The sequence below is a fragment of the Dissoconium aciculare genome, assembly GCF_010015565.1.
Source record: "Dissoconium aciculare CBS 342.82 unplaced genomic scaffold K489scaffold_1, whole genome shotgun sequence".
NCBI classification, from domain to species: Eukaryota; Fungi; Ascomycota; class Dothideomycetes; order Mycosphaerellales; family Dissoconiaceae; genus Dissoconium; species Dissoconium aciculare.
This window is the reverse complement of record NW_022984951.1, coordinates 1,845,253-1,871,085: the sequence shown is the minus strand read 5'-3', so window position 1 is coordinate 1,871,085 and position 25,833 is coordinate 1,845,253. Positions and strand designations below refer to the sequence as shown.

Sequence of the window (25,833 nt, the reverse complement as noted above, 5' to 3'; positions counted from 1 at the left end):
TTCGAGGAAATTGTGATTGTTAAATGTTTGACAGAAAATGAATGAAATGGACTCCTTGAGATTGTAGCTCAGTCAGGCGAGCGAACTTCCTGAAGTTTTCCGATTCGTCTGTCCACTCGACGCGACTGCTTCCCTTTCCGGGTTTGAGCAAGTGTTATTGAATCATAGAAATGGCCATGTAGGAGAGCTCGTGATAAATGAATCGTAAAGGCCACTTTGGCTGCTCCACGTAGGCAGGGCAGATTCGGCAACACACTGAGTCAAGACACAGTGTTCGGGCGTGAGATAGAAGGTTTGCGAGAAGGGAAATTTGGTGCAGGTACGAAGAGTGCCTGGAGGTGCAAGTGATAACAAGGCAGACAAAACTAATCCCAATATTTATCCAGTCCGAGCCAGGCGGAGCGACGACCTCGGGAGGAACGAAAGTTTCGACGGCATACCAGCATGCAGGTGGTGAAAGAAACGGTAGCGCGGGACTCAGCAACCACCAACGCTCAATGAACGTCATCAAGATTCCCACTGCAACCTCCGTGTGAGGGCTTTGGATCACTTGCTTCTCATCGGCGCACACAACGCAGGATAAATGGTCATTATGCTCGCCCTCATGTCATACTGTAATAGCAACAAACGATCATTAGTTGTGCTGCACCATCGCGCTTTGGGCACACGAGCATCTCCTCGTCATTCCGGTCAGACTCGCAGTACCTAGGTACCTAGGTACCCTTGTCCTCACTCTGACGGTGATCCTCACGTTATCGTCACACTTCGACGATTCTTCGGAAAGATCATGGCGGATACAAAATTCTACCAATGCTCCAGTACATTTCAATCGCCCACTCTCATCTCGTCGTCAGCTCATTACCAACTATAATAATACAACAATTGCAACAATGACAAGCGCGCTAAGAAGAGCTGAAGTCGGAGGCACAAACGAACGTAGTGCAGCGCTTTGATGGTAATATGCACCCAAATAGCTGCATTCCACAGTGCCTGGTGGCCCACGTTTGCCGTAGCTGACATCCAATCCACGGCCTTCATACGGGCATGAGAAACCCAGCGCTGCAGGACAGCTCTGCATCAGACTGAAACATAGGTCTTCACAAGGTTTGACTTCCTTGTACGGCCCAGGCGCAATGTTCAAATCGATCGTCGGGTTCCGAGATTGATTGGTGGCGAAACTCGATATGTATGTCTGCTGGAATGCAATAGTGCCCTCAACTGTAGGCGCCTTGTGCATGGGTTGGTAATTTTGTTGTAGGAAACTATCTTCCAGCATCGAGTTGTTGTTGTAGAATGGTTGACCCACGTTACGAATCTGCAGGTGTTTGGCGGGATTGCTAAAGTCCTCGCATCGGGGAATGGACACCGCACAAAGCCATTCTTTATACGCAGCTGCACACGACTTGCAGTCCTTGGCCAGCGAGTACTGTGCGTTCGACGTGGTGTTGCACGGCAGAACCTGAAGGCTCTTTGCAAAATTGTCGTACCAAAACGACGTGTAATTATCATAAAAGTGCTTGAGCCCTTCAAACGTGGTCAGGGCAGTATTCTTGCCCTGTGGGTTTGCAGGTACTGCATATGCCACTCCATCGCAAAAAGGAAGGTCGAAAAGCAGCTGACAATTGCCGTCGGTCTTGGTCGTGAAGCGCATGGGAGGCCAGATCCTGCCGCCACCACCGACAACCCCGTTGCCCACTTTAGCAGAATCGCCTTCCATGGCTATGTAGCCCCGGTAAGAACTGGAGCTGTTAAGCTGTGTTATGTAAAATTGTTGTCGAGGGTAATTTCCAATGCCACGGGAACTCATCTGCATTTGCACATTACTCGTTTTGCCACCGAGATCCTTCTGATCTGCCTGCACTTGAGCGCCATTTCTGACAGCATTTCGAAGGCCACAGAATGAGCTCTCCACGCCCATATAGCTGGTGACATTTTCGTTCATGGCAAACATGACAAATGGAGGGTTGAGTTTCATCCATTTTTGATACAATTCTGAGTCTGAAGCGTTGTTATTACCCAGTCTGCCTGATATCAGCAAAGCGGCATCCATGTCCGTGTCGACAAGGTGCAGGAAGTCGCTCGTGGCTTCCTGGTGTGCTCCGTGAAAATAGTCATCAATGGACACTGCCAGCTGGTAGTTCCACTGTCCTTTAAAACTGGAGGAGAAGGTGGGCGCGGATACTGCCATGTACCAGTCGCCAGAAGCGCTGACAGATGCATTGACGAATCCATCTACGAATGGATGCACAGTCTGTGAATCGTTATCACCGTCAGGACCGAGCTTTTGTTTACCAGACTTTGTGGACACGTAGAGGGTCAATTGTGGCGGAGCAACATCTTGCACGCCTGTGCCGACCCAGAAAGGCTGTGAGCAGGTGTTTGCGGAGATATAGATCTGTTTCGAGACGAGGGTGCTCTCCCGTGAAAATATGACTTGATCATCCGTTGACCTCGCTAATGTGTCTCTACTCTTTCGAGCTGGTCCGTCCCGGCCGGCAGCAGAACTGGTGTCCGCATCCCCGAAGGCGCTTGGGAGAACCGCACCAGGCTCCGCGTTTTTTGACAATAGAAATCTGTTTGGGTATTGCCAGATCGCTATGCTTCCTGTAGTCGCATCCTGTGGTGTTCCAATGTCATTGCCTTGTAATTGCACCTCTTTCACATCCCTCTTGGTCGACCATCCATCCGCTAGGACCTGCAACGTCTCCTCCTCGACCTTGAGCCGGGCGGAATTGACTTGTCCTAAGCGTTGTGAATCGTGATTGTCGCTGTCGTGCAGCAAAGAATCTACGACGCTCCGTCCTTCGAGGGCCTGCGCCAGATGGAATGGCAAAAGACTTAAGCATATTATGCCGATCGCCTTCTTGACTGACATGGAAGGCAGCGTCCACAGTTGCGAGTGGTTTGTGTCGGGTGTGGGTGTGGCATCGAGTCGAGAGGCTTCCGTCTTTGACAAACACGCTGGCGCACCTCTTGTTGGCACCAGAATGATCTCGTTCTAAGTCCAAGCTTGGAACGTCTTGATTACATGAGGAGAGGCGCACACTGTCAAATGATCGACATCGCATTCAACTACAAATCCACTTCGTTTGCGGCACAGATTATAAGCCCCTCTTGTCAGGGTGCACACTGTACTTTCACATGCTGATGACCTCGACGAGGACGGCAGCGCGCAAGGAACAATCGCGCTAAATTCGCGTGTAAGCTTGCCCACCGGCATCTGCAGGTGAGGGTTGGAGTCCACGGCCCATAGGGTCCACGATTAGGGTTGTTTCTGGGGTTATTCACGGCGGTATCCCAGCGATCAAAACGAAGACGACCAGGTATATGGTATGCACGTGTTCAACAGTACGCCATTCAATTATGTTGAGCTCTTAACTGATTCGCCAGCCAACTGTGCCGAAGATCAAGTTGAGGGCGTTTCATCTATGGTGGCCGGGCAGCACAATCAAACACGAACTTTTCACTACAAGCGCCACGCAAACTGCTGCAAAAACAAGCACCGTATGTCTGAGAGCGAGGGTAGCGCATACGACCCACAGCATTCCTTGGATGCGAACTGTGAGTCCGTGCAGAGCACTCTCGCTTTGAGTATGCTGAAGGCTACATCCAGTCATAATGCCGCGTTGAACACGATGGCTTTGAAAATTTGAAATCAGTACAGTGTTGCCTGCATTTATTGCCACGCGTACAAGACTGATATTGTAAATCCAGCGCCGAAGTCATTGCACTTGCCATAAAGACCACCTATTCGGTAGATACGATGGCGGGGATCTGGCCAGGAACACCAGTCTGTAATCCTCGATTTGCGTCGAATCCGTGGCTCATTTCTGTATCGTTGGCATGTGTATCTCTCCAATCCGCAGTTTCCTCTGCAAGGCGAATCATTACATCTCGACTGTGTTGGCTTAGCATCTCTGGCAGAGTGTTCGCAGCGCTCTGTATGAGTCTGCCGAAACGCTTCTTGGGTTTGCGAGAAAACTCAGATGACCAGTAGCCATGGTCCGAGGACATGAACACTTGAGAAGTTCTATGATACCATCGCTCTAACTGATCATTCGTCTGCGATTTGGCAGAGAGAAGCGGAACGTCTACCACGAAGGAAATCGAGGTTGTTATCATCTGTGCGCGCTCTTCGTCTGCTTTGATGAAGCTAAGAATCGCTCCGTGGCCGACATTGGTACCCATCAAGAAGATGTGCGTTGGATCGCCGAGGGCGATGTAGTTGTCCCAGATATAAGTCAACAAGGATGTAGCCTCGACCGATCGATTTTCGATACTGTCGTTATCTTCGTGATCGAGCTCGGTTTCTACATTGGTAACGTGTCTTGGTAGATTCACATCGATCACAGCAAAGCCATATTCGATAGCCTGGTCAACATAAGTCTTCACAACATCAGCCTTTGCATAGTCAGCAGTGCTCACTAGCTCGGTCGCACGTTTCTTGCTCAGGAGAACATACCAGCCATGTGTTGTGCAGCTCAATATTGCCTGTTCGTGGATCAGGAGATGCCAGTAAGTTCGGTGGATCGTGCAGAATGACGAGAAGAGGCCGAGCCTCCTTGTAGTTGTGCCTGCCAGGCGTCAGCGCTTGGGGCAACATAGGAGCTTTCTCGAAATTGTTGAACAACTCACGTTGCTAGAACCTGGTTCTCAAATTCCTTTGCGAGATGCTCCCTGTGTATAAACAGCGGCGACATGGAGTACTCATCCCATAGCGTCTCTGCCTGCCATTTGCGCACAATGTTGTGCATCCTCTCGCTAGGTAGAGTGAGTGCGGCCCGCGCGGCTGGATCTTTCGGGAACAGCGACGACCAGAATCGACTTTGCTGCCTCAAGACAAGCTTAACATCGTCTACACCAGATGTGGTTGGCGTTGTGTTGACGAGCCTGTCTGGTGGCTCTCCCATCAACGTACGTGCTACAGCCGTCGCTGATCGAGCGATGGACACCAAATTGTAGCCACCTTCGAGACAGACGGCCACTTTTCCTCCTGCAAGCGACATCAGCATGTGGGTCATGTGAGCATATCCAGCCGGCGTGACTTTGCATTCGCCAAGCATGTCGCCCTCCGCAGCATCGAAACCAGCGGCGATTATGACTAGATCGGGGTTGAATTCTGTCGCGATAGGCATAATGACTTGTTGAAAAGCGTATATGTAATCGGCATCCCCCATCCCTGCTTTGGTCCATGGGATGTTAACATTTTTGCCGAGGCCCGCCCCCTCTCCGCAATGTAGATGATCACCATATGGGCCGCGTTTGTCCCGGTAGGAGAGTTCAGGGTAATATCCTCCCTTTTTGTGGACATGAATCGAGACATAGAGCACGTTTGGGTCATCGTAATTTGCTTGCTGTATGCCGTTGCCGTGATGCACGTCCCAATCGAGAATGAAGACCTTCCTACAATCTTCGCCGAACTCGCGCTGGCAGGATTTGGTCGCTATGCTCACATTGTCATAAAAACAGAAGCCCTTAGCGTCCTCACGCTCCGCGTGATGCCCAGGTGGTCTGATGACAGCGAAAACATTCTTCACTTTGTTTAACAGTATCGCCCGACACGCTTCGATAGCACTTCCTGCAGAAAGGCCGGCGCAGTACGGGGTGCTAGCCGAAAGATAAATCGAGTCGTTGGGCTCGCCCTCGTGTTGCGTTTCAGTGTCAAGTTCTTCCGGTGTCAAGTGCTGTAATGATTGAACCCAGTTCCAATGATCGATAGTATGCACGAGACAAACCTCTTCCTTCGTCACCATACGGGCGTCAATGCGGCCCATATAATACTCTGTCGAAGGTTCGGAGATACCCTCGCTCCAGGCCAGTCCTGCGTCGACGAAGGCTTCAAAAATGGCATGTATCCGACGTGGGTCCTCTGGATGCACATCATCCGCACTTGGCACGGCTTCAACATGAAATCGCATCCGGACATCATAGATTAAACCAGTCTTAAGAGTGCCGTAGGGCAGATTTTTGTACCTCGCCGGCCTTGGCACATCGTGGGATGAGGTAAGCTCGTGATCTTGATGTGAATACTCATGCTGCTGTGCTTGCTTATCATGAATTTGCACCGAGTTCAAATTATCCAAATCTTCGCGGAGGACTGTGCCCAGGATGTTCGTTAAAGGCTGCCCGAAAGATTCTGTTGATTGAAGAATGCCCTCGTCCTGCATGAAGACATCAGGGATGTGATTGTCCATTTCAATAAAGGATCGTTTGGACACGACTTTCCGCAAGTTTCATTAGCTATGATCGCAGGTTTCCTGGAGGAGACTGGATTTTGAGAGACGCTGTCTGCAAATCTTGTCAACAGAGAACATGAGAGCTGTGACACGTGCGGGAAGTGCCAGGCTGAACGACTTCGCAGTAATCGTGGCGCATAAAGAATGCATGTGATCCAGCGCTTGGAATTGCGATAGCATTAATTTCGCGATCAAAAGCATCCAAATGCAATGCTGGAAATCAACCTACCCTTTGTAGGCTTCCGATTCACGAACAAGCATGAACTGTGTGGCGGAAGAACAAGGTGATCGACATCATCGGTTGATGTGCAAGTTTAAGCTTCTGGCTGCAATGTGTATGCACTTTCTCGCACAAGGTCTCGAATATCACAAGTTCAGATATCGACTGTTCTTGTTACCCTAGGTAGGTACAATTGGAGTGAATAATCAAGGGCGAGAAGGAAGCAAGTGCAGCGGAGCCGCATACAGAAGCGCAAGTGTACATATACGCTTTCCCTTGGCACAATCGTGCGCCGTACCTGCAGCAAATTGACGGGACACCCTCATCAATTTGGGCCGCAAGAAGATTATCGCTCGCGTACAGTCGAGTCTCTAGACGGTTTATTGGTCGTGTGAATTACTCTGGGCCTTCGACGGTAGAGAAAGACATTCGAGGAAGCTTCTCCGTCACGCAGTCACACATACGTACATAGTTGGCTACCTAGGTAGGTATCCGAACTTGGCCACACTGGAATCTGGTGTTGAATCCTCGAGCAACTTATCAACTTGTCACCGGCTTTGAGGCGAAGATCGCTCACGTCTGCAATATAATGTTGCTAGGTTCTACGAGAAGTCACAGGAATATGAGGACTGTTCAAGTCGATAATGCTCGCATTATTTTACTTGTGGGCCCTGACCCATCAGCTATGCACCAACGCCTTGCTAATACTGAAATCGACCACGTCGATTGACGAATGAATTATGGTGTTCATACAAACATGTTAAGCCTATCGCCGGCGGCTAGTCAAGCCGTGAGCCTGCGGACCTCGCTGTAGAAAAGGATCAGCACATAAGTTAGTATCGAGACTAATCACGCATGCCTTACGTACCTCACTTGCTGACTCAGCGCTACAATGGAATGCAATGTGCCCTCGGGCCTTGGCGATTCCTCGGACAATGCCAAGTAGGCTCCGCGGAGACGTTGTGATAGGACATCCATGATCTTTGGGGCAACATCGCGAATGTCTGGATGACGGATGTCAATAGAGTCAAGGACCTTCTTTAACCATGCCAGGCGCTCTTCGATGTTCGTCGAAAAGCTTGATGTGATGGCAGCAGAAACGGTCAATGACACGAGTGGCGAAACGTAATCTAAGTAATTCATATTGACACGGACGAAAAGGTTGTCAAAGAGGTCGGCTTGGCGGTCTGATGAGATCCACTACAGATTGGTCAGTATGTTTGTTAAGAGATGGAAGCTTTGTGGACATTCTACCTGGATCGTGGCATTTTCGTATTCCTTAGCCAAGAGCGTCTGCGTTATGCGAGCAACCTCCTCGTCTTCGGGATCAGATTGAAGCTCGACGGGACCTTCAACTCGAGGCTCTTCGGCAGGCACTGTCGGTGATGGACGGCTAACACTCGCCCGTGCTACAGTAGCAACATCACGCTGCATCTTGAGTAGGGCATCTTGAGTCGCAGACTGCAAGTCTGAGAGACTCTCCATAGTAATGGACATGCGGTTGACGATGCTGATCAGCCCGTCGATCTTAGCTGCGTCAGCTTTGCGCTCGGTCTCAGCAAGCTGAAGCTTCTGACTCATTCGTTGTTCGAGATCAGCCACTAGCTTCAGCGAAGCTTGAGTTGCCATATTAGGTAGGGCTTGTTGTAACAGTGTCGACACCTGGGCTTGCACTTTGTTGGCGACTTGATTGGCTGTTGTCTCCGATATCGAGCGATGGAAATCCTTCTCCTTCAAGGCATTCTGCAAAGCGCTAGGAAGATGACCCTTCAATGCTGTCTGAATGCTGGAGCTTAGATGCTGGGGTAGTGAGTCTGCTATGTTGCGGTCTATGACTTTGCTGATGATGTCATTCAGCATCGGAAGCACTTCCTGCTGAATACTATTGCTGACGATATGGTTGAGGCTGCGATCGACATTGTCTGTCAATGTTGAAGACACCAGTCGTAGTAGCGCTTCCTGCTTGGCGCCGGCCGAGGCATCCTGAGCGCGTCGTTCGTTGTCAATACGTTGGTATAGGTTCTCGGACTGTTTGTTGAGCAGAGATTGAAACTCATCGCCAGTGATGCTCGTCTGAGCCGATGCAGATGTTGGAGGCGGCAAAGCTTTCTTCGCAACATTGGCTGTGCTAGAAGTAGGCTTCGTTTTAGATGGCGATTTGCCACGCTGGGTGCCTGCTGTCTGGGCTGTGAGCTGTGACTGGATGTCCTGCGATTGACCTTGAGCTTCATTCGGGCCTGCTGCTTCAGTGGGCCTATTCTCAGGAGCCGATGTTGTTGCCTGAGAATGTTTTGGCTCGTGGTTATTTAAGTTGCTCACAGGAGTGTCTCTCTTCGCTTCCGGTCTCGACGTAAGCGTGGCAATTTTCGAAGCATCAATGGATTTTGTGAGATCTTCCTTCTTGGATTGTCCTGGCTTCGTATTTTGTTTCGTGGCATTGTCAGCCGTACCTTGTTCACTGAGTGCCGGCAACTTGTGGGGCTGAATGAGCTCGCTGATATCGATTACACCTTCGGCTAGAGCATCTTTGGGATTGACCATTTTACCGGCTGCATCCCATCCAAGATCCTCGCGTTTGATGGGGACTCCGACCACACCCCTTGAATGCATGATGTATAGCTCAAACAAAGTCTCATCTGTGCTACCACCTTCGCTCGCATTCTCCACTGGCGTCTTCAACATATCAACACTTCTAAGCTGACCAACCTTTGCAAAAGAGAACTCTCTAAGTCCACTCATGATAGCCGTGCTTTCCGGACGAGGGAGCAATTTGGAGTCTTCGCGCGCGAGAAGTGCAATATACTTTGCTTGCTCCATGGCTTGCAGGGGGTACTTCGGCGCACTGAGGTGGATGAAGTAGATACTGTTCCTTGTCGGATGCCCCACAGTGATAATGCCAGACTTGGCGTGATAGCTGATGCTGCATATTCCGTCGCTGTCTTTCTCGTGCGGAAGGCGGATCTCCTGCACTGCCTTGCCGAGACCGAGATCCCACAATTGAAGGATATGATTCTGTTTGAAGCCAATGATCATGTACCTGAGCGCAGTACCCTTCACCGTGGGTCGTTCCTTGTCAAGAAACATGATTGATGATACGGATGGTTTCTCATCAGGCTTGCTGCCAGATGCCGCGGCGTTCATGGTCCACATTGGCTCGCGGAGTTCGACTGGCTCTTGTCGTCCATTTGTCGTAGTGATCTGGCTCGTCAACTCACGAATGTCCCAAAATTTGAATCGCCCAGTCTTATCCAGGCTCACGATCACGGAATCGTCTTCGGAGAAACAGAAGTCTTTGCCAGCCTTTCCGGTGTTAATCTTCAGACTTCGTTCCTGGAAAAATTTATCGCTGTCGACTTTGCGAGTTGTGAATGGACAGTACTGCGGTTGCTTCGCGGCGTCAGGGGCAATGATGTAAATCTGCTTGCCTCGAGCCACGCCGAAGAACGCAGGATGGCGACTGCTCATCTTGGCGCGAGTTTTGACGGGAGAGCCAGATGTATTCTCTTCGATCGTCGCCACTGGAGGCATGACAAACCCTTGCGATTCAACGTCATCGTCCTCAAATAGATCGCCACGAGACTTGTTGAGGGAGGTCCAGAAGATAGAGCCATTGACTCCAGTTCCGAGAACTGTCTCCACGTCGTCTCCTCTCACGTTCGTACTGCATAGCTGCACATTGAAAATGCGCTCGCCACTGGACCGAAATACTTGCTTGTGCTGTCCATTATCCTGCCGGATGACGCGGAATCCGCCGTTGTCTTTCTTCGTGGCAACTTGCGCATATATGATGTGGGTTTGGCTCGCAGTGACGAGACAGCGGTCAATCTGGTCGAAATCCTTCTTGAGCTGTGCGACGACCATGAAATTATCCTGACGGATTGGTCGTGCCTCTGGCATTTGTTTGATCTGCAATGAGACGAACGGCTTCATTGGGAAGTTGTAAACGTCGACGGCACATGCCGACGCTTCGTCATCCTCAGCACTTTCCCAACTAGAACCGACCTCATCAGTATTTGCCGGCACTTTCTGCTCTTTCTGTCTCGTGGGGAGTGCCGCCGACGACGAGTCATTCCTGGACTGATCCTTCGACTCCGCAGCTGTAAGAGCTTGCTCTGCCTCTTTGTCCGCTTTCTCACCGACCCCCTGCAGAGCCTTGGAAACGCTTGTGCTTCCGGAATCTGTCGCGCCTTGTGATGCGGTATCCCCTGCGCCTGCCTTTTTCGCTTTTGCGACAGGAGCAAGCAGCTCTTCAGCCTGCGGTACTGAAGTATCACGAGCATGCTTGAGAATCTCAAAGGTCTGCGGATTCGAAGGGGACGCTTTCGGGTTAGAAGCGGCGTTGAGAGGCGAAGATGAGTGTAGCTCGTCAAAGGGATTGATGTAATTAAATCTGGACGGCTTTGTTGGTTGAGGAGCCTCGAACACCGTCTGATCAATCGAGGGACTGCCGAAGTGAGGGACGGGCGAATTATGTGGCTCCGAACTCGCTGCTAGTGTAGGCAGCGCAGAATCAGCAGCATTTCCTGACTGTGCAAGTCTTGATGATGGCTTCAAAAGGTGAAGGAGAAAATCTTGCTGGGCAGCAGCAGGAGTAGGAATGCTTTGGCGTTTGTCCGAGATTACAGTCGTTTGAGCGATTGGAGATTGTGAATTTCTCTGTAGGTTCGCCATCAGATCGGCGGCAGAGAGAGGACGTGGATTGCCGCCATCATAGGCTGGCAGTCCAGGATTGTATGAAGACGCACTCCGCGATACGCCGACATTCTGCAGATTTGCCATGGGGCTGGTTGAGCTCGGTGGAACATTGGAAGGTTGGGTGAACTTCAGCAGGCTGAGCAAGTGGTTTGAACGCTCTTGGTCAGAGGCCGGAGTATTCGCCACGGCCATCGGGTGTGATGAACTCAAGATCGATGACGGACGAACAGAAGTGATCGTAGCGTGAGGTGGCGGTGAAGTAATGATGTGCTGATGATTCGCTGGAGGCTGAGCCCATAACGAGGATTGCGAAGGACTTTGCGATTGGGAGTGAACAGCAGGCGACGGCTCGGTCGCCGCAGCTTTGAGGCGTGAAAACAGTTCCTGAAGATCTGCCATTGTCATCAAACGCGCCAAAACTTGAGGCCGTGCCGGAAGGAGCAAAGATATCGCCCTGAGAGCGATGCAACAATGACAAAATTTCAATGTCGTGTTGTCAGCGAATAAAGACAATGTGAGAAAGCAGCTGTGTCATCGATGGAGCTCGTGAATTTAATTGGCAAGTATGATGACAGCTTCAAGCAATGACAGCTCTAGGCTTGGCACCATCGGACGCCGCCAGATTTAAGGCTGCGCAAGGCTTTGGTGTCATGCGGCTCCGATTGCTCCCCGATCAAAAGTCCGCACCTGGGGCAGATTGCAGATCCATGTCACATGTTTCAACTGCACACAGGCAGGCGTAAAGATTGCGTAATATAATGAATGCTAAAAAATTGGGAATAGATCAGGATCGTTCGCCTACCTGTATCGTATTTCGTATTTCGAAACATTTATCAAAAAGGCCGCTCACTACCGTTCCACTGCTCCAGAGCTCTAAAGATCATGTTGCGTTTTGAACACATGTCGAGCTCAAAAAGGCATGTTTGTCTATCCCTTTGAGACCGTTGCAAGCCCTGAGGATGATGCCATGCGAGTCACTTCACCATCATGTACGTGGAGACACATCTGAGAATCAACCTCGACCTATCTCTAATCCGTGCGTTGCATTTAGTCGTGATCTGCCTTTCATGAAATCATAGTGCCAGCAATGCAATTCAATAGACGTTCCAGCATCCGAGGGGTTTGTCGCCGCGAGTAGCACTCGATCCAAGCGCAAGGTCGATGATAGCAACTGACCAGTCTCGAAGTTCGGGTCTACCAAAGGATGGCTGGTGAGAGATGAAACGCGACCATTCTATACGGGCAGGTTGAACTTTTTGCCCTGGAGCACCCTGTCGATTCGTCAGCAGGAATCCCATGAGTGCTTCTCATGCGCAAGCGTAATACATACTTCGTGTAATAAATGTAGAAGAAATCGGTGTACAAAACCGTTTGGATGATGCCAGCGACCACAGGAATCGGATCCCAATGATAATGAATCTCTGTGAAATATCGCCAAATCCAATTGGGGATGTACAGCCCTCGGTAGGCGCCCAGCGCGAAGAGGTAGTGGGTTGTGATCGTCTCAGCCTCGCCAGTTCGTTGAAGCATGAACAATTGGGGCAGAATGGCGACGGATTCTAGCCAGATCGAGAATGCCCACAGCATCTGATAGTTGTATGTGAGCACTTTGCAAATCATCACAGAGGCTCCCCTTCCGACTAACCTCAGCCGGCCTATACGAATACGGCAATAGTATCCCCATAACGGCAGCTCCACCCAGCAAGTATTCCACCTTGAATGTGTCTTGGCTCGTGTCATGGGTGGGCTTGTAGTCGTTGAGCATAAGATAGACGATGTAGACTTGAGCAGCGATAAAGATGATTTTGAATGTTGTGTTCCATAGTGACTTGGTTGGGTTCGTCCATAGGAGATCTGCGCATAGAGCGTTAGCTTGAATGCGCAAAGCTGCATTTCTGAGAAATCCTACCAAGATATCTAGTTATGTAGACCACGAGATAGAGGAATTGCGATTTGAATGATATTCCCGCTGCACTCTGATTTATGTCGTTAGTCTGTATCCGTCTCGTCACAGATGACGACGCGAAACTTACACTTGACGATCGCATCTTAGCTATGAGAATGAAAATCGAAGCAAGATGCGACAAGTCCGCTGCATTGAATCGCATCGTTAGTTGCGACACCACAAATTTTGGAGTTGCCTCAATCCTTACCAAGGATCCGGAATATATTCATAATGGAGTCGGCGCTGCAAACCAGCAGCAGGTGGATGAGTTGCTAAAAAGTCAGACGACTTGGCTGGGAGATGTGGACGCGAAGTATACAGGAACGGGGTATATGCGGAGCACATGTGTAAATATGCGATGGGTCGAAGACAACTTTCCTCAGGTTGCTCACATTGTTACGTCGGGAGATAATTACGCTCGCCGCACCTTCCTTCGGCGATGCCCATTGCTCGCTCATTGGCGCGAGACTCCTTGAAAGATGGTCGCATCGCGCGTCATAGCTCATCCAGCAGTGAGCTTCTTCGCGCAAGGTGCGGACCGCGCCGCCGAATTGGCGACTTGCATGCCCAGGTGCTCGGCATAATGATGACTGTCGCGGCAAGTCTCGGAGGGGTCTGAAGCAATTAATCCTGCCCAGGTGGATAGTGCTGGGTTATCGGTCATCAATCCATGTCTCCTTTTCCTTGTACTACAATCTAGACATTTGGATCAATCAATGCGTGCCATGTTCGCTCTGTTTCCCAAACGGTGAATACTTTATCGTGCTGCTGGTTGCGCTCTAATCGCATCTGCCCGGTCGATGCGAACGAATTGAATTTGGAGATTCACGATGATAGCATCTCGCCTCTCGGTTCTTTGGCCCGAGTTGGCAGGAGCCATCGAAACAACAAATCCTACACTACGCATAGCTTTAGTGTCGGCGCGAATCAGGAGCTTTCATTCCACGAGTCGAGCACGATTTCCCGACATTCAGCAGCGATACGGCACCGCCAACGAGCCTCACCCTGACCTTGGAGCGAGTAAAACAGCTGGCACATCCGGACAAACACCATCGGAAAGCGCGAATGACTCGAGGACAGGCGAGGGATGTCAGATCGATGAGAGTGCCAAGGCCAATGCGGATCACACTGAGAAGCTGGGAACTACTCAAGGCGGCGTAATCGCGGCCAAAGCACAACTGGTCACTGTCGATGCGTTGTCGGCTCTAGCACCCCGACCCGAGCGTGTCACAGAGCCATACGTTACAACAGAAGAGAGCAAGCTTCCTGACGAGACACCGAAATCAACAGGAAAGACCGTTGACTCGCTTCTCAAGCAAGTCGGCGAGGGCGGACAGTTGGGCGAAGATCGAAGTGCGCCTCACACACCATCATCACCTCATGTTGATGAATTTGTCGCCACGGCACCGCACATGGCTCCGCCGCCATTTGTGCACCAATTTGACACGTATGGACTGGTCCGGAGGCTAGAGGATTCAGGATGGTCGAAATTGCATGCTATCACAACCATGAAAGCTGTTCGCCTGATGCTAGCCGAAAACACCGAATTTGCTCGTGACGCCTTAGTGAGCAAATCGCAGGTAGAGAACGAGACGTATCTATTTCGTGCAGCATGCGCCGAGCTTAAGACAGAGGTGACATCACGTCGACGGTCGGAGCAAGAAAAGATGCGGGCTCAGCGCAGCCAGTTACAACACGAGGTAGACATTCTTACGCAGAGATTGGGCCAGGAAAGCGCATCGCTGAAAGATGAGGTCAAGGGCATGTTTGATGACCGGAAAATGACGGTGCGAAATGAGCAACGCGAGATGGAGTCCAAGGTGCAACAGCTCAATTACAAAATTACAGTCGACCTACAAGCAGACGCTCGATCTGAGGTCGAAGGCTTGCGATGGGTGATGACGCGGCGTGTGATAATAGCACTCGGCGCCGTCGTAATCATGGTTCTTGGCTCGCTCAAGCTGTACTCGAGCGCTGTTCACGACCAGGAGATGGAGGCGAAACGCAAGTCCAGCATGAAGTCCAACGGCTCACAGACGGACGGTCCTGGATTTGGTGAAGGATCGCCTCGCGATTATCGGACATCTGGTGGTGATGGAGAGGTGATGGTCAAAGAGGGCGACAATCCGGCCTTTGTGAGCCTTGGATGAAACGGTGCGAAGAAAGCATCGTGCTGCGGTCTAACAGACAGCAGGGCGTCTCATTGCTCCGGGCCGCAGGTTCGCAACATCACTGGAAGCTGAACCGCCATGTCCGGCATTGTCAAGCTAGCAAACTAGCCCGTGGCCCACCAGCAAACATCAAGTTTCCAGAGTGTTCGAATTCACTGGAGATCGAAGTTCCGATTGACACGGAATTTTTCGAGACTCAATGTTAAGCCTTCAGAGTCATCTTGACCGCAACCAAGACTAAGAAGAGCGACACCGGAGAAAATCTAGACTCTACCAAGTTTAAGTGTAACGAACTGGACTGCCGATATAGCTACAAGCGTGGGCCTGCTCCTGGAAGACTCATTCGCCCAATGTTCTGTCGGCAAGAAGGGGGTTCCCGTATATCTCCGCCACAATCTTCGCAGTATTGCCATGATCAAGCGTAGGGCAATGGATGATGTTATCAATCCCCGAAATGTCCGGCCAGACCGGATCTGCAAGGTCTCCCACAAAAATGAGGATCAATGGCGGCTTGGCAGCTGGGAAGACCTCCCGGTCGTCAAGGACCTCCTTTGTGCTCCAGCAAAAGTCAGTCTGACAATTCATATCTATCTTGATTTCTTTCAGATCGTCTTCTCCACCGCACTGCACGACCAGTACGACAACTCCGGCAGCACCCTCGATGATTTCTTCATGGATGTCTGTGAAGCGCGACAACGTTGTGTAAGGCTGATGCGAGATAGCCGCTCCAGAAGACATGCTCACCAGTGCGGCAAGTCGCTGCATGGATGCCGTGCTGTCGATTCTGCCGTTGGGTAGTTTTGGCCAAAAGGACTTGTCAAGTCTTTGAGTCTCTAAATCGGGCGTGAACACGACAACCCTCTCCCCGTAAGGTGTATCTCGGAATCTTGCAATTTCGTCCCAGCGTGGACGAAGCCACGAGCAAGGCCATGGTGTTGCGGGAGTTGTGCTTCGGCTTCCATGCTGCCCACCTTTCGTCGGTCCCGATGACGATGCCTTCATCGTTCTCGTCCCTCTGTCTGTATCGGTGTCGATGTAGATGTGGACGGTTGCGGGTGCGGACCTTAGTACACGTGGTGGACAAAGGAAATGGAATGGTAGAGACTGACTTCTGGCTAGACATCAGATCTTTATACCTCGAAATGTATCACGACGCTAGACTAGGCAATTATCCAGCACACCACCGTACGTGACACGAACAGTGGACAGGAAGGTGACAGATCCTCCATGTGTCAACTGTTCAATACAAGTACTCCGAATGCATTAAAGGTGCAGGATACTTCCGAGTATGAGGGCCGAGAGGAAGGCGCAACACGTCTTTGTGTGTGACATCAGCACATGTGCTTGAGATGGATTCGGGGGAGAAACACTTCACGATTTGAAGAGCGATACTATCATGATGGATCCGGAGTACTTGAGGTCACACGAGTGGTCACTTGTGCTTGTGCAAGCTCGTGCGCGTGGAGGAGCGTGGTGGTGCCTCCCCTTGTCGTAGTTGTCACTTCAGCCAATCATTGCAGCTTGTGTGACCTTTGTGATTGGGCGTTGTCTTCGTGAGCTCTCTCGGGTCTGCAAATTCGATTTACGGGTTTGAGTCATCTCGACCATGCTAGTTTTGTTCGAACCTTGGAAGTCTCTCCTGCAGGATTGTGGTTATCTACACAGTCCTCGAGCACGACTTTGCAGCTTGTGTGGTGATAAAGACCCACGTCCGCTGCAACTTCGAGCCGGCTGGCGAACGTGAAGGTTACACTCATGCTGTCTCTTTTCAACAGCATCGCATTTGCCCCGAGAGATACCAGATACTTGCGATGTCAGCGATTCTCGAGACATGATCCATCAGGCTGCTGCTCACCATGTTGGGTGGACAGTTCGCGCTCGACGACATACGCCGCCATCTCACAATGGAGACAAAGGTAGCGACGGCGCCTTGGCTTGGTCGAATCCACCCGCGCGGATCTCTACTTTGCGACATGGGCTAGACTTTGATATGCGGGCACTGACAAGGTCTCCAATGAGCCTACCTAAGGTTCTAAGGTATGTACACATGCGCTGTATGCATGCCCAGGTGGTCTCCGCCAGTATTTCCGAGCACATACCTCTCTACAATGAGTGACTGTGATGCTGTCTTTCATTGGGTGCACGATCCTTATTGTCGCGTTCGTCCAAAATCTGTCAATTTGAGCTCCGATGATTCGCGGGAGAATATCTCGTCGTCCCTGCCTCCATAGGTAATTTCAAAGTACGACAGAATGCTTGAAGGGAAGGCGTGCGGCCTCGCACGCGTCACCGAAACGACGAGACGAGCTCAGGTGGGGTGTCACGTTTCGCGGTAGGCGCATGTGAAGAACAACACTTGCGTCGCGCCGAAAGCCTTCGTATATCGCGATGCCATCAGTCTCATCCGCCACACAGATGTCAATCTTCCCATTGTCGTTGACGTTCCGCAACATTTCCATTGCTCCACGATGACGAAATTGCAGTGCACTTAGACTTGCTTTGTGCGACATCGGGTATTGTCATTGTTACTACTCTTCGTAATGGCCATTTTCACTTAGACAACCAGAGCATTTTTGTCGGATCTCGCTCCGAAATCGACGACGTCTTATCCTTGCATCACTCTGTATGCGGAATCTCGTCGACTAGGCATACTCAGCATGGAGCGAAACAGCTCTACTCTGGAAATCGTCGTGTTGGGAACACAAACGGCCGAACAGAGCTCCAATGGTCAACAACATGACCGCGAGATCTCTGGAGACTATTCCGCCTTTGCTGGCTGGAGGTGCAATCTGGTGCGCAAGGTGAACCAGCGTGTGCGAGTGACGGTCAAGTGCTGATGCACCACTCCGTAGACCGGGCTATCGCAATCGCACAATCTTTATTTCGTGGCCTACAAGAGCGAAATACATGTCTTCAGTCCGACCTTTTCTTCTCAGAAACTTTCGTCTAGCCCTGACCTGATCTTGCAGTCGCAGCCCTCCGGGCCCGACCTCAGTGGCTATATCGATGCTCAGAACCCGCACAACATCAACAGTCTCCTTGTGCAACTTCTCGGAAACGAAGAGGTTGTCGCTGCTGTTCGAGACGACGGGGATGTTGACGCCTTTTTGGTTCGACACGTAATCCAAGCAATTGAGCGACGCACGTCTGGTCAGACTTCGCTCTCTCGTTACGCCGAAGAAATACGACCAATCTTTCAGAGAAACGTGGGCAAAAGTGCGTGGGGCTTGGCCATCCATTCCCATGCTCGCACCATTGCTGTCAGCGCAAATACCCAGCAAGTTACCATCTTCAAGCTGGGACTTGTGGAGCAGAGTCACGGGGGGCAGGTAGATGAAGAAGGTGACTTTGTGACACTCAATAACCGCGAAATGGATGTGACATACCATGTAGTCAACGGCGACTGCAATATTCCATACATTGCATTTTGCAATACTGGAGATGACCCCGAAGCTCGATGGCTCTTGACGACGGATGTCAGTGGATGCTGCCGTACGCTTGATCTGCACACCATGCGGACAGTTCAGAAATTCCGATTCGGAAGTACAGCGTTCTCATTCTTGCAACAGTTCGACCATGTTCACGCAGGCTGGACGATAATGTTCCTGGATAATCGGGCCTTTGTCCCACAAGAGACCGTAGCGGATGCGCTCGGTCTAGATGCAGGCGAGAGTCCACCAGGAAGTAATACTCGCCATGTCTGGGACATCAGTGCCACTGCTCAGACATTAAGTGATACATCTCCAACATTCATCAAACGTAACGACCGCTTAAGGCGTCACGACCGCACCTTGACGCCATCAAACACGACTCGGCCGCCGCCTGATTCGTCTCCGCTATTGCACCCGGACGACACGCATCGCGAGTCTGTCCATGAACATGACGTGACAACTGCCAGTGCAGATGATCAAGTCACTGGAATATCGACTGAAACCTCGGAGAACGAGGACGATTCGGATGTCTCTGTCTACAGCGGCGACATGTATTCTGAAGATGAAGGTCTCTTGGGCAACCACCGACCGCGAGCGTCCCTCCCTCGATGTGACTATCCCGAAAACCTTTGTGAGGATCTTCCCTGCCCAATTCTGCATGCGTCAGTACGTAATGTGTACCTCCTGCAGCCCAGCGGCCATCGTGAGGAGGGAGGTTCGGCTTGCGCGTCGCCATTGGTAAGGGTGCACGTTTCATTCTACTGTTGATGATGGGGATACTGATCATACTTTGATAGGTGAGCTTCTCACATGTACTGCAGCAAGACATCCAGGCAGACTATGCCTATATCAACGTCTTTGAGCGCTTCAATATGCACGCCTACATCCCGGCCATCGGCGTAGTGGTATTGGCCTCACAGAAAGGTCGAGCCGTGGTTCTGTCGCTCACGAAGCTGCCCCGGGTGGAATGTCGTTCGCCTCAAGGTCGCTTCTCCTTTGCCGACAAGAAGACAACGTATGCAATGCGCCTGGGGGGTGTTCTCCCTCTGGCAAGTCAGGAGCGACAAAATCAACGGCCATTCGCGCCGCTTGCTGGAATCGCTTCCGGTCCCCTTCAAGGCACCGAGCATCTCCCGACAGAGAAGAAGCGCTGGCGTCTGATGATGATGTATACGGATAATTCTGTCCTCAGCTATGAGATCCGCCGCACGTGGACGCAGAACCCAGCCGTGCGTCTAGAAAGTGTAATGATCTGACCGCATTCCCCAGGCGATTCCGCCGCTCAGCGAGGGCCAATTGCATCGACAGCGCGATCAGATATGTAGTACCTTCTCCTGACGCGGTGCAGGTGTTGAATGTGCACGGCAGCACGTTCTGTCATTTGATCCTCGCCCAGCGAACGCAAAGCTAGAAGTGGTCCAATTATTATTCGATGATTACCATTATGTGTTGGGCTATCTCTTCCACCCGATATTACTCCTAAACTCCTCGCTGAAAGGGCAGAAGTTTTGTCTGCCATCAAATGAAATGCATGAACGAATGTCGGCCCGTGGGTTGTCTTCTTCTCCTCCCTTTCTTCCTCCTTTCCCCCCTGTTCCTTCCCAGCCAGCCTCATGCTGAACTTGTCCTGTTCAATGCCGCCTTAAAAGCGGTTTGCGCCCAGCCAGTCGCAGCATCGCGTACCCTGCGTGTCGCACTGCCATAGTAAAGCTCCGCATCTCCAATGAAATAGTAGTATGTCCGCCGCGAAATGGTCGCGAGATGGTCCGGCAGATACAAGATCGAGGCAATGAGAAACATGGCCATGGCCAGGAATAGGATTGAATCTGAGGTGCGTACGGTTAGTCAAATGATTCAAAACGGCCTGTGCAAGCCTCCAATCGATCGTGGTTTATTTAAACGCATGACATCGTAGGCATGGAATTCTGCCGGATCTTGGAACATACTAAAGACAAACTTTTCCGTCGGCGTCAACATGTAGAGCGCGAACGTGACCTCGTACTGATAGTTCTTGCGCTGTAGCCATTTCACCAGACCGGTGGGGCGTAAGAGAAGGAACCCGGCGAGCACTGCTAGTAATGCTCCTCCAGCAGCGTAGATTGTCGAGTTCTCCATGACTGGCGAAAGGGAATAGGCTGGTGTGGTATCGACGTTCTGTCGTTTCTGAATATCTCAGGAAAAAGCCTTTGACTTCGTCGGAGCCCTTTTGTTTCGATGATCAACCAAATGAGCGACTGTACGGCGACGGTGCGTTTGCGTCGCCGTGAGAATAGCAGAGGTGTTTTGTGTAGTGCGTCGGAACCGTTCGCGTCTTCTTCGAGATTGGGTGTATGCAGGCGGTGACGCGATTCAGGGTGACGACTTTCCGGCACGGCGCCCGGAGTAAAAATACTTGTTGCCTGAGGCGTGACAAAGACAGTTTTGGCTGCCCACAAGTTTCGTCCCCTCCCGTTGGTCCGCGGGCGGAGAATTTAGTTTCCATTCACCCCACGTCGATCCCATGTTCTGGCGGGAACATGATTGATCACATCCCAAGTTTTGTACTGAACAGGCGCAGGAGAAGCCGCTATATGCACGAGCCGTCACCTCATGTCTCGACAACTTTATCTCACTTGGAGATCGCGTTGCGACATATTATTGGCAGATCGCGCGAAGGAAGTCCATGTGGCTGTTTATTCTGGAACATGCTGAAGGGCGGTCACATTCAGGCTTCACATCATTGCTCCGCCCGTCACACGGCTAAGAGGATTGAATCATGTTATCACCGCACTACTGTGCCGTAGCCAGCTGCGCTGTAGTATTTCGACCTATTTAGCATGCTGCATAGCCATGACTCGACGCCGGCCCTGCGATTAAAGAGGCAAGTAGCAGCGCCATGCGCCAGTCGGCTTCACGCTTGTCGCAGCGAGCAAAGATCATCCATGTTGCCCACTGCCTGCTGCTCTCCCCAATCTTGCCCAGCAATCCCGAATAACATGGAATAATGACATACTCAACGAATTCGTGTCGACATGTGTAGATCTGCGTTTGCCATGTGCGTACACTGTGCTGCAATACGAGACCGTAGACAGATCGCACCAGCTTTTGGGTGCACCATGCTACTTCGAGGCTACCTGGTGCACCATGTCACCTTTGACATAAGCGCTCTGGAATCCGAAAGATGTTTGCGACCAACAGGCGACGTCGATGGAAGAGAGGAATAGTATGATCACCCGAGTCGTGAGACTTCGACCATCTCGCGCCTACGCGGTCACCCATTAGTTTCCTTCGAAGGTGATCCAGTCACGACAAGCCCGCGATTCATGTAGACCGCCTGGTTTGGCATACTAGCATGGATCAGGTTCGAACGGAAGTGGTGGTGGTGGACTGAAATTAGGTACCCTTCTGTCTGCATACATGTTGGGACTCATTCTTGGGGCCAGGAAGGAGACACGGCGTTGAGCGATATGCAGGCGGCGCTAAAAATTCCATGGCCAGATTGACCGGTGTCATTAGGGCGGTTGTCTACTACTGTCGGCAGCTCCGGCGCGACTTTCCTGCTGCCGAGGACATGCCGGAAAGGGTCAAAGCTATCCAGTGCAAGCCAGCTAGAGGGGTTGGAAAATCCCTCCGAGCACGTACCAATGCCCATGGGCGAACCGACGATATCGACGGTCGTTCGTGAGAGATCGTACCCCAACATGAACGCCGATTGATCTGCCTCAGGGACGAAATGAGAGGCAGTCATATCAGCCACGTTATTCCACCACGGGCCAGCATTGGCAGTCAGAAATCCACCGACGTCCATTTTATCCTTTATCTAAAGTATCGTTGCTTTGAGCTGAGAAGTACTCCTGGCTGCTCGAATCCACCGTGATTAACGAAGAGAAGAATATGGCCAGGCTTGTCCTCTCAGCCAACACTCCCGTGTTTTCCCACGCTTCGAAACGCCTTTATAGCTGCAATGTACATGACAATCCGAAACATTCGCTCCAAACAAAAAACTCTCACATGCAGGCGCCGCCTTACATGACCTTGCTGAACATTGGGATCAAAGTTTGTGCAAGCCAGAAAGAAAATGTGAGTTTAGGACCAGTCATCAGCAGTTTGGGCACGAGTCCCTTGAAGAAGGCTGAGGGACCTTCATGACGGAGCATGTCCGAGATGATCTTCACGCCCGTCTCCTTAGCCTCGAAATTGCGGTTCTGAATGCGAGTCTTGACGACATCCAAGGGCGCCGAAACCACCAATGATGCGCTCGAACCCGCGATGGATGCAACAAAGTTCTGGAACCAGGTCGCTGAGTTGTAATCTTGGAGTTGGAAGAGGTATTGTTTTGCAAATGCAGATCCTCCGAACAACGCGAAGGATCCTGGGGCGTTTCGAGCGGCGGTCCAGCCCCAACCACGGTATAGACCAAACCCCTCGTCTGCAACGATCTTGAAGATGCCGCGGCCACGGAATGCTTCAGGGTTTGTCTGTCTCTTGATCTTCAGGACATCGAGCGGCAACAGGACGATCTCACCGATTCCAATCAGTGAGCCAGCTGTCGCATGCATGATTGCCTTGCCGGTGCCCTTTCCTAGCTTGTCGAACGTCTCACCATGGTGCTTGGCGAGGTAATCCCGCACAAAAGGCTGACCGCCATATTTGTACACTCGCTGAAGAATTTTGTATGCCGCTGCGTATCCAAGACCAGGAAATAGGGTGAAGAAGCGTCGCACAAGGGGGTCGTTGGCGTGTGATTTGAAGATAACGGAGTTGAACTGTGTGATGCCAGAGACCTTGGTCTGATTGGACATCAATCGTTTGGCGATAGTGTCAACTGGATGAAAAATTGCCAGCTCGGCAATACCAGCAGTACCTGGGAAGACTGTCAGATACCTGTGCTTTTGCCGTGATGATTTTCAAAATCTCCCACCTGCACCCACTATCCGAGCTACGGTCGTCTCCTTCTGACCACTCTTGACTGATCCACCCATCGCTGGTGACATGATGGAACGAGGCCTGGGAGATTTGCAACACCCTCAAAAGCGAAGAAAATGAATTGACTGGAGTGCTGCGCGAGAATGTGATGGGCGCAATGAGTTGAATGTAAAGAATGATAAGTCCTGTATACACTTTTTCGGGTGCGCGATAAATTCGCGCGTTCTGCTCGTTTCAGCATCTCCGCAGCTCGGACCACTTCCCCGGTCGTCAGTCCGCATTTCGGCTCAAAGGACCCTGACTATGCTGCCGCAAAGACACTCGCCAAAGACGCGTGTGCAGGTCGGGGAAACTGGATGATCTACACTTGGAATAAGTCATCGTGTAAACATTACAAAGGCAACAAAGCCAAACACTACGTAGAAGTGTTGCGGCCGCAATGTGTGTTCATTTGGATGGTATGGTGCTCCAGGGGTTTCCTAATCTGCTATTCCCAAAGCAGAACACACTCCACAGTCCACACTCTGCGATTCACGAGAGATTGATACACTGTGCAGCAAAATGCACTGTATCTCCACTGCAGAATACGCTGATCTTTCCGAAGCACTAAATAATGTACAGCTAGTAACCCGAGCGTCGATCTGGTCTGCTCGGCGATTCCTTTCCTCGACGATGGACCGATGAGTTACCTATATTCGAGGGCGTGCAAGTCCAATTCATGATCAAATCGTTTGGCCACTGCATCTGTGTGGCTCCTCAAAGTTTAAGGTCAGCTACAGTGAGTTTGTTGTAGCCATGACTCGTGCTCTTATCTTTCACGGTGCTGGCGTGGCAGCATTTGGTGTGCTGGGACCGATTGGTGTCGCTGGACTCAGACTGGAAGCCCCAGGTCTGCTTTTCCTCCGCTTGATCTTCTCACCCATCTTGCTTGTGCGTCGCTCCTCCTTGGTGCCCTTCTCAGCCTTGCTGCTTGCTTTCGACTCGCTGAATACAGCTGGAGGAGAGGATGCCTTCTCGGCTTTCTGCAATGACCCTTGCGATGCCAGAGCTGTGTCCTTTTTGGCACGGAGTTTGGCTTCCGCTTCTTCTTGTTCAGCTCGTCGTTTACTAATTGCTGTTGTGGTGGCTGCAAACTTAAATTGACCAGGTTCCCCAATGAGCGGATTTTCATCTATGTACTCATCTCCATATTGGAACGCCATCCAAAGCGAATTCTCGAGAAGACGAGAATCTTGGACCTCTGTAGTAGGCGCGCTGGTGTCCGGCGGAGCGTCAGGTTGTATCGAGCCTGATCTGATAGACATCGCATCTGCATTCGGGGCAAGACTTCCCTCTCTTGACTGAGATGGTGATGGATTTGAGAGCGGGTTCGACGTGGTCTGTCTCGTCGGAACTGGTAGGTACGTGTAGCCCATGGAAGGATTGTAACGAGGTAGGCCTGATGCCAATTCAAAGAATTGGTTTATACTTGCAGTCGCCGCGAGCAAGCGATTGCTCACCACGTCGGCGACGCTAGGTGCTTGAAATACGTTTTCCCCCACGATGAAATAAGTACCTAGTGTTGTAAGTTCCCACTCTCCATCGAGGATGACTCCCGGAGGACGAAGATAACGATCAGCCGATGTGGTTTGCCTGTCCTGTTTCCTGATGGTCCAAATACCAGTTTTTGCACCTTGCGCAGCCTGGGTTTTGTCCGCAACCAGCTGTGGTTCACCAACAATCATGTACTCAACACCTCTCGCATTCCGAAGAGCATCCTCAAAGGCTTTGCGATTCCGCGAGAGTGTGTGCATATCGAAATTGACAGCCGCCTGCTGCATGAACAATCCATTCTTGGTGCTCCAATCAAAGAAAGGCGATTCGCAGAAATAGCGATGAATCATGTTCTCGTCCATGGGCTGTCCGCCCTCAGAGACCCACCATTGGATAATGTCGGGGCGCGCATAGGAGATTTCGTCTAAGGTTGTATTGTTGGCGGCCATGATTGCTAAGTGCAACTATTTGACATGAGGCCAGCAACACGCAGCCTGCACTAACTTCAGCTGTTGGCTCACCCCAACAACGAGAGTAGAACGAAATCAATGAAAGTATGAAAATGAGAAGCCACAGGTGAGCATTAGGAATCGAGAAATCGGAAGTTCACTGCGGACTCATCAAACAATAAAAGTAGCACTGACCTGCCTAGGTACCTGGTAGGTGGTAGTAGGAACTAACTAGGTAGGGTCTACAA

The 25,833-nt window shown here is 51.2% G+C and overlaps 11 protein-coding genes across 11 annotated transcripts; 2 read left to right on the top strand and 9 right to left on the bottom strand.

Moving 5' to 3' along the window:
• Window positions 1-32: 32 nt before the first annotated feature.
• On the bottom strand, window positions 33-686 carry K489DRAFT_20718 (uncharacterized protein). The gene has a single exon (XM_033599624.1). It carries the CDS (start codon window positions 506-508, stop codon window positions 155-157), a length of 354 nt encoding a protein of 117 aa, XP_033464595.1. The 5' UTR covers window positions 509-686; the 3' UTR covers window positions 33-154.
• A 218-nt stretch (window positions 687-904) lies between these two features.
• Window positions 905-2,674, bottom strand: K489DRAFT_292803 (putative conserved protein with signal peptide; the record flags this gene model as incomplete). The annotated part of the gene is made up of 1 exon (XM_033600234.1): window positions 905-2,674. A coding segment is annotated over one exon (1,770 nt), but the record flags the coding sequence as incomplete, so codon positions are not given.
• A 669-nt stretch (window positions 2,675-3,343) lies between these two features.
• On the bottom strand, window positions 3,344-6,668 carry K489DRAFT_375673 (Arginase/deacetylase). The gene is made up of 4 exons (XM_033603736.1): window positions 6,466-6,668; window positions 4,636-6,288; window positions 4,463-4,574; window positions 3,344-4,401 (listed from the first exon to the last, which is right to left on the bottom strand). Exons 2-4 carry the CDS (start codon window positions 6,192-6,194, stop codon window positions 3,748-3,750), a joined length of 2,325 nt encoding a protein of 774 aa, XP_033464593.1. The 5' UTR covers window positions 6,195-6,288; window positions 6,466-6,668; the 3' UTR covers window positions 3,344-3,747.
• A 410-nt stretch (window positions 6,669-7,078) lies between these two features.
• On the bottom strand, window positions 7,079-11,698 carry K489DRAFT_375672 (uncharacterized protein). The gene is made up of 3 exons (XM_033603735.1): window positions 7,711-11,698; window positions 7,325-7,656; window positions 7,079-7,264 (listed from the first exon to the last, which is right to left on the bottom strand). The coding sequence occupies exons 1-3, from the start codon at window positions 11,548-11,550 to the stop codon at window positions 7,240-7,242; spliced, it is 4,197 nt and encodes a 1,398-aa protein (XP_033464592.1). The 5' UTR covers window positions 11,551-11,698; the 3' UTR covers window positions 7,079-7,239.
• A 687-nt stretch (window positions 11,699-12,385) lies between these two features.
• K489DRAFT_406235 (putative ER lumen protein retaining receptor) lies at window positions 12,386-13,326 on the bottom strand (the record flags this gene model as incomplete). Its single annotated transcript, XM_033607230.1, has 6 exons — window positions 12,386-12,422; window positions 12,482-12,738; window positions 12,797-13,005; window positions 13,061-13,127; window positions 13,185-13,243; window positions 13,305-13,326. 6 exons carry the CDS (start codon window positions 13,324-13,326, stop codon window positions 12,386-12,388), a joined length of 651 nt encoding a protein of 216 aa, XP_033464591.1.
• Window positions 13,327-14,508: 1,182 nt separating this feature from the next.
• K489DRAFT_386100 (uncharacterized protein) lies at window positions 14,509-15,246 on the top strand (the record flags this gene model as incomplete). Its single annotated transcript, XM_033606193.1, has 1 exon — window positions 14,509-15,246. One exon carries the CDS (start codon window positions 14,509-14,511, stop codon window positions 15,244-15,246), a length of 738 nt encoding a protein of 245 aa, XP_033464590.1.
• A 360-nt stretch (window positions 15,247-15,606) lies between these two features.
• On the bottom strand, window positions 15,607-16,269 carry K489DRAFT_406233 (uncharacterized protein; the record flags this gene model as incomplete). The annotated part of the gene is made up of 1 exon (XM_033607229.1): window positions 15,607-16,269. One exon carries the CDS (start codon window positions 16,267-16,269, stop codon window positions 15,607-15,609), a length of 663 nt encoding a protein of 220 aa, XP_033464589.1.
• A 1,363-nt stretch (window positions 16,270-17,632) lies between these two features.
• On the top strand, window positions 17,633-20,276 carry K489DRAFT_330375 (uncharacterized protein). The gene is made up of 3 exons (XM_033602120.1): window positions 17,633-18,059; window positions 18,120-19,436; window positions 19,496-20,276. The coding sequence occupies exons 1-3, from the start codon at window positions 17,925-17,927 to the stop codon at window positions 19,952-19,954; spliced, it is 1,911 nt and encodes a 636-aa protein (XP_033464588.1). The 5' UTR covers window positions 17,633-17,924; the 3' UTR covers window positions 19,955-20,276.
• Window positions 20,277-20,309: 33 nt separating this feature from the next.
• On the bottom strand, window positions 20,310-20,813 carry K489DRAFT_309834 (uncharacterized protein; the record flags this gene model as incomplete). Its single annotated transcript, XM_033600661.1, has 2 exons — window positions 20,310-20,524; window positions 20,645-20,813. 2 exons carry the CDS (start codon window positions 20,811-20,813, stop codon window positions 20,310-20,312), a joined length of 384 nt encoding a protein of 127 aa, XP_033464587.1.
• A 1,889-nt stretch (window positions 20,814-22,702) lies between these two features.
• K489DRAFT_366682 (mitochondrial carrier) lies at window positions 22,703-23,671 on the bottom strand (the record flags this gene model as incomplete). The annotated part of the gene is made up of 2 exons (XM_033602797.1): window positions 22,703-23,541; window positions 23,599-23,671. The coding sequence occupies 2 exons, from the start codon at window positions 23,669-23,671 to the stop codon at window positions 22,703-22,705; spliced, it is 912 nt and encodes a 303-aa protein (XP_033464586.1).
• A 314-nt stretch (window positions 23,672-23,985) lies between these two features.
• K489DRAFT_375662 (MED6-domain-containing protein) lies at window positions 23,986-25,770 on the bottom strand. Its single transcript, XM_033603734.1, has one exon. It carries the CDS (start codon window positions 25,583-25,585, stop codon window positions 24,419-24,421), a length of 1,167 nt encoding a protein of 388 aa, XP_033464585.1. The 5' UTR covers window positions 25,586-25,770; the 3' UTR covers window positions 23,986-24,418.
• Window positions 25,771-25,833: the final 63 nt, after the last annotated feature.

Bases quoted from the DNA above. Each gene is read 5' to 3' on its own strand.
- K489DRAFT_20718 (XM_033599624.1), bottom strand. From the start codon at position 508: ATGACGTTCATTGAGCGTTGGTGGTTGCTGAGTCCCGCGCTACCGTTT.
- K489DRAFT_375673 (XM_033603736.1), bottom strand. From the start codon at position 6,194: ATGGACAATCACATCCCTGATGTCTTCATGCAGGACGAGGGCATTCTT. The intron at 4,575-4,635 runs GTGAGTTGTTCA...GACGCCTGGCAG, and splicing joins GAGAACCAGGTTCTAGCAAC to GCACAACTACAAGGAGGCTC. The intron at 4,402-4,462 runs GTATGTTCTCCT...GACTATGCAAAG, and splicing joins AGCTGCACAACACATGGCTG to GCTGATGTTGTGAAGACTTA.
- K489DRAFT_375672 (XM_033603735.1), bottom strand. From the start codon at position 11,550: ATGGCAGATCTTCAGGAACTGTTTTCACGCCTCAAAGCTGCGGCGACC. The intron at 7,657-7,710 runs GTAGAATGTCCA...ACCAATCTGTAG, and splicing joins ACGAAAATGCCACGATCCAG to TGGATCTCATCAGACCGCCA. The intron at 7,265-7,324 runs GTACGTAAGGCA...CCTTTTCTACAG, and splicing joins GCGCTGAGTCAGCAAGTGAG to CGAGGTCCGCAGGCTCACGG.
- K489DRAFT_330375 (XM_033602120.1), top strand. From the start codon at position 17,925: ATGGAGCGAAACAGCTCTACTCTGGAAATCGTCGTGTTGGGAACACAA. The intron at 18,060-18,119 runs GTGCGCAAGGTG...ACCACTCCGTAG, and splicing joins CTGGCTGGAGGTGCAATCTG to ACCGGGCTATCGCAATCGCA. The intron at 19,437-19,495 runs GTAAGGGTGCAC...ATACTTTGATAG, and splicing joins CGGCTTGCGCGTCGCCATTG to GTGAGCTTCTCACATGTACT.
- K489DRAFT_375662 (XM_033603734.1), bottom strand. From the start codon at position 25,585: ATGGCCGCCAACAATACAACCTTAGACGAAATCTCCTATGCGCGCCCC.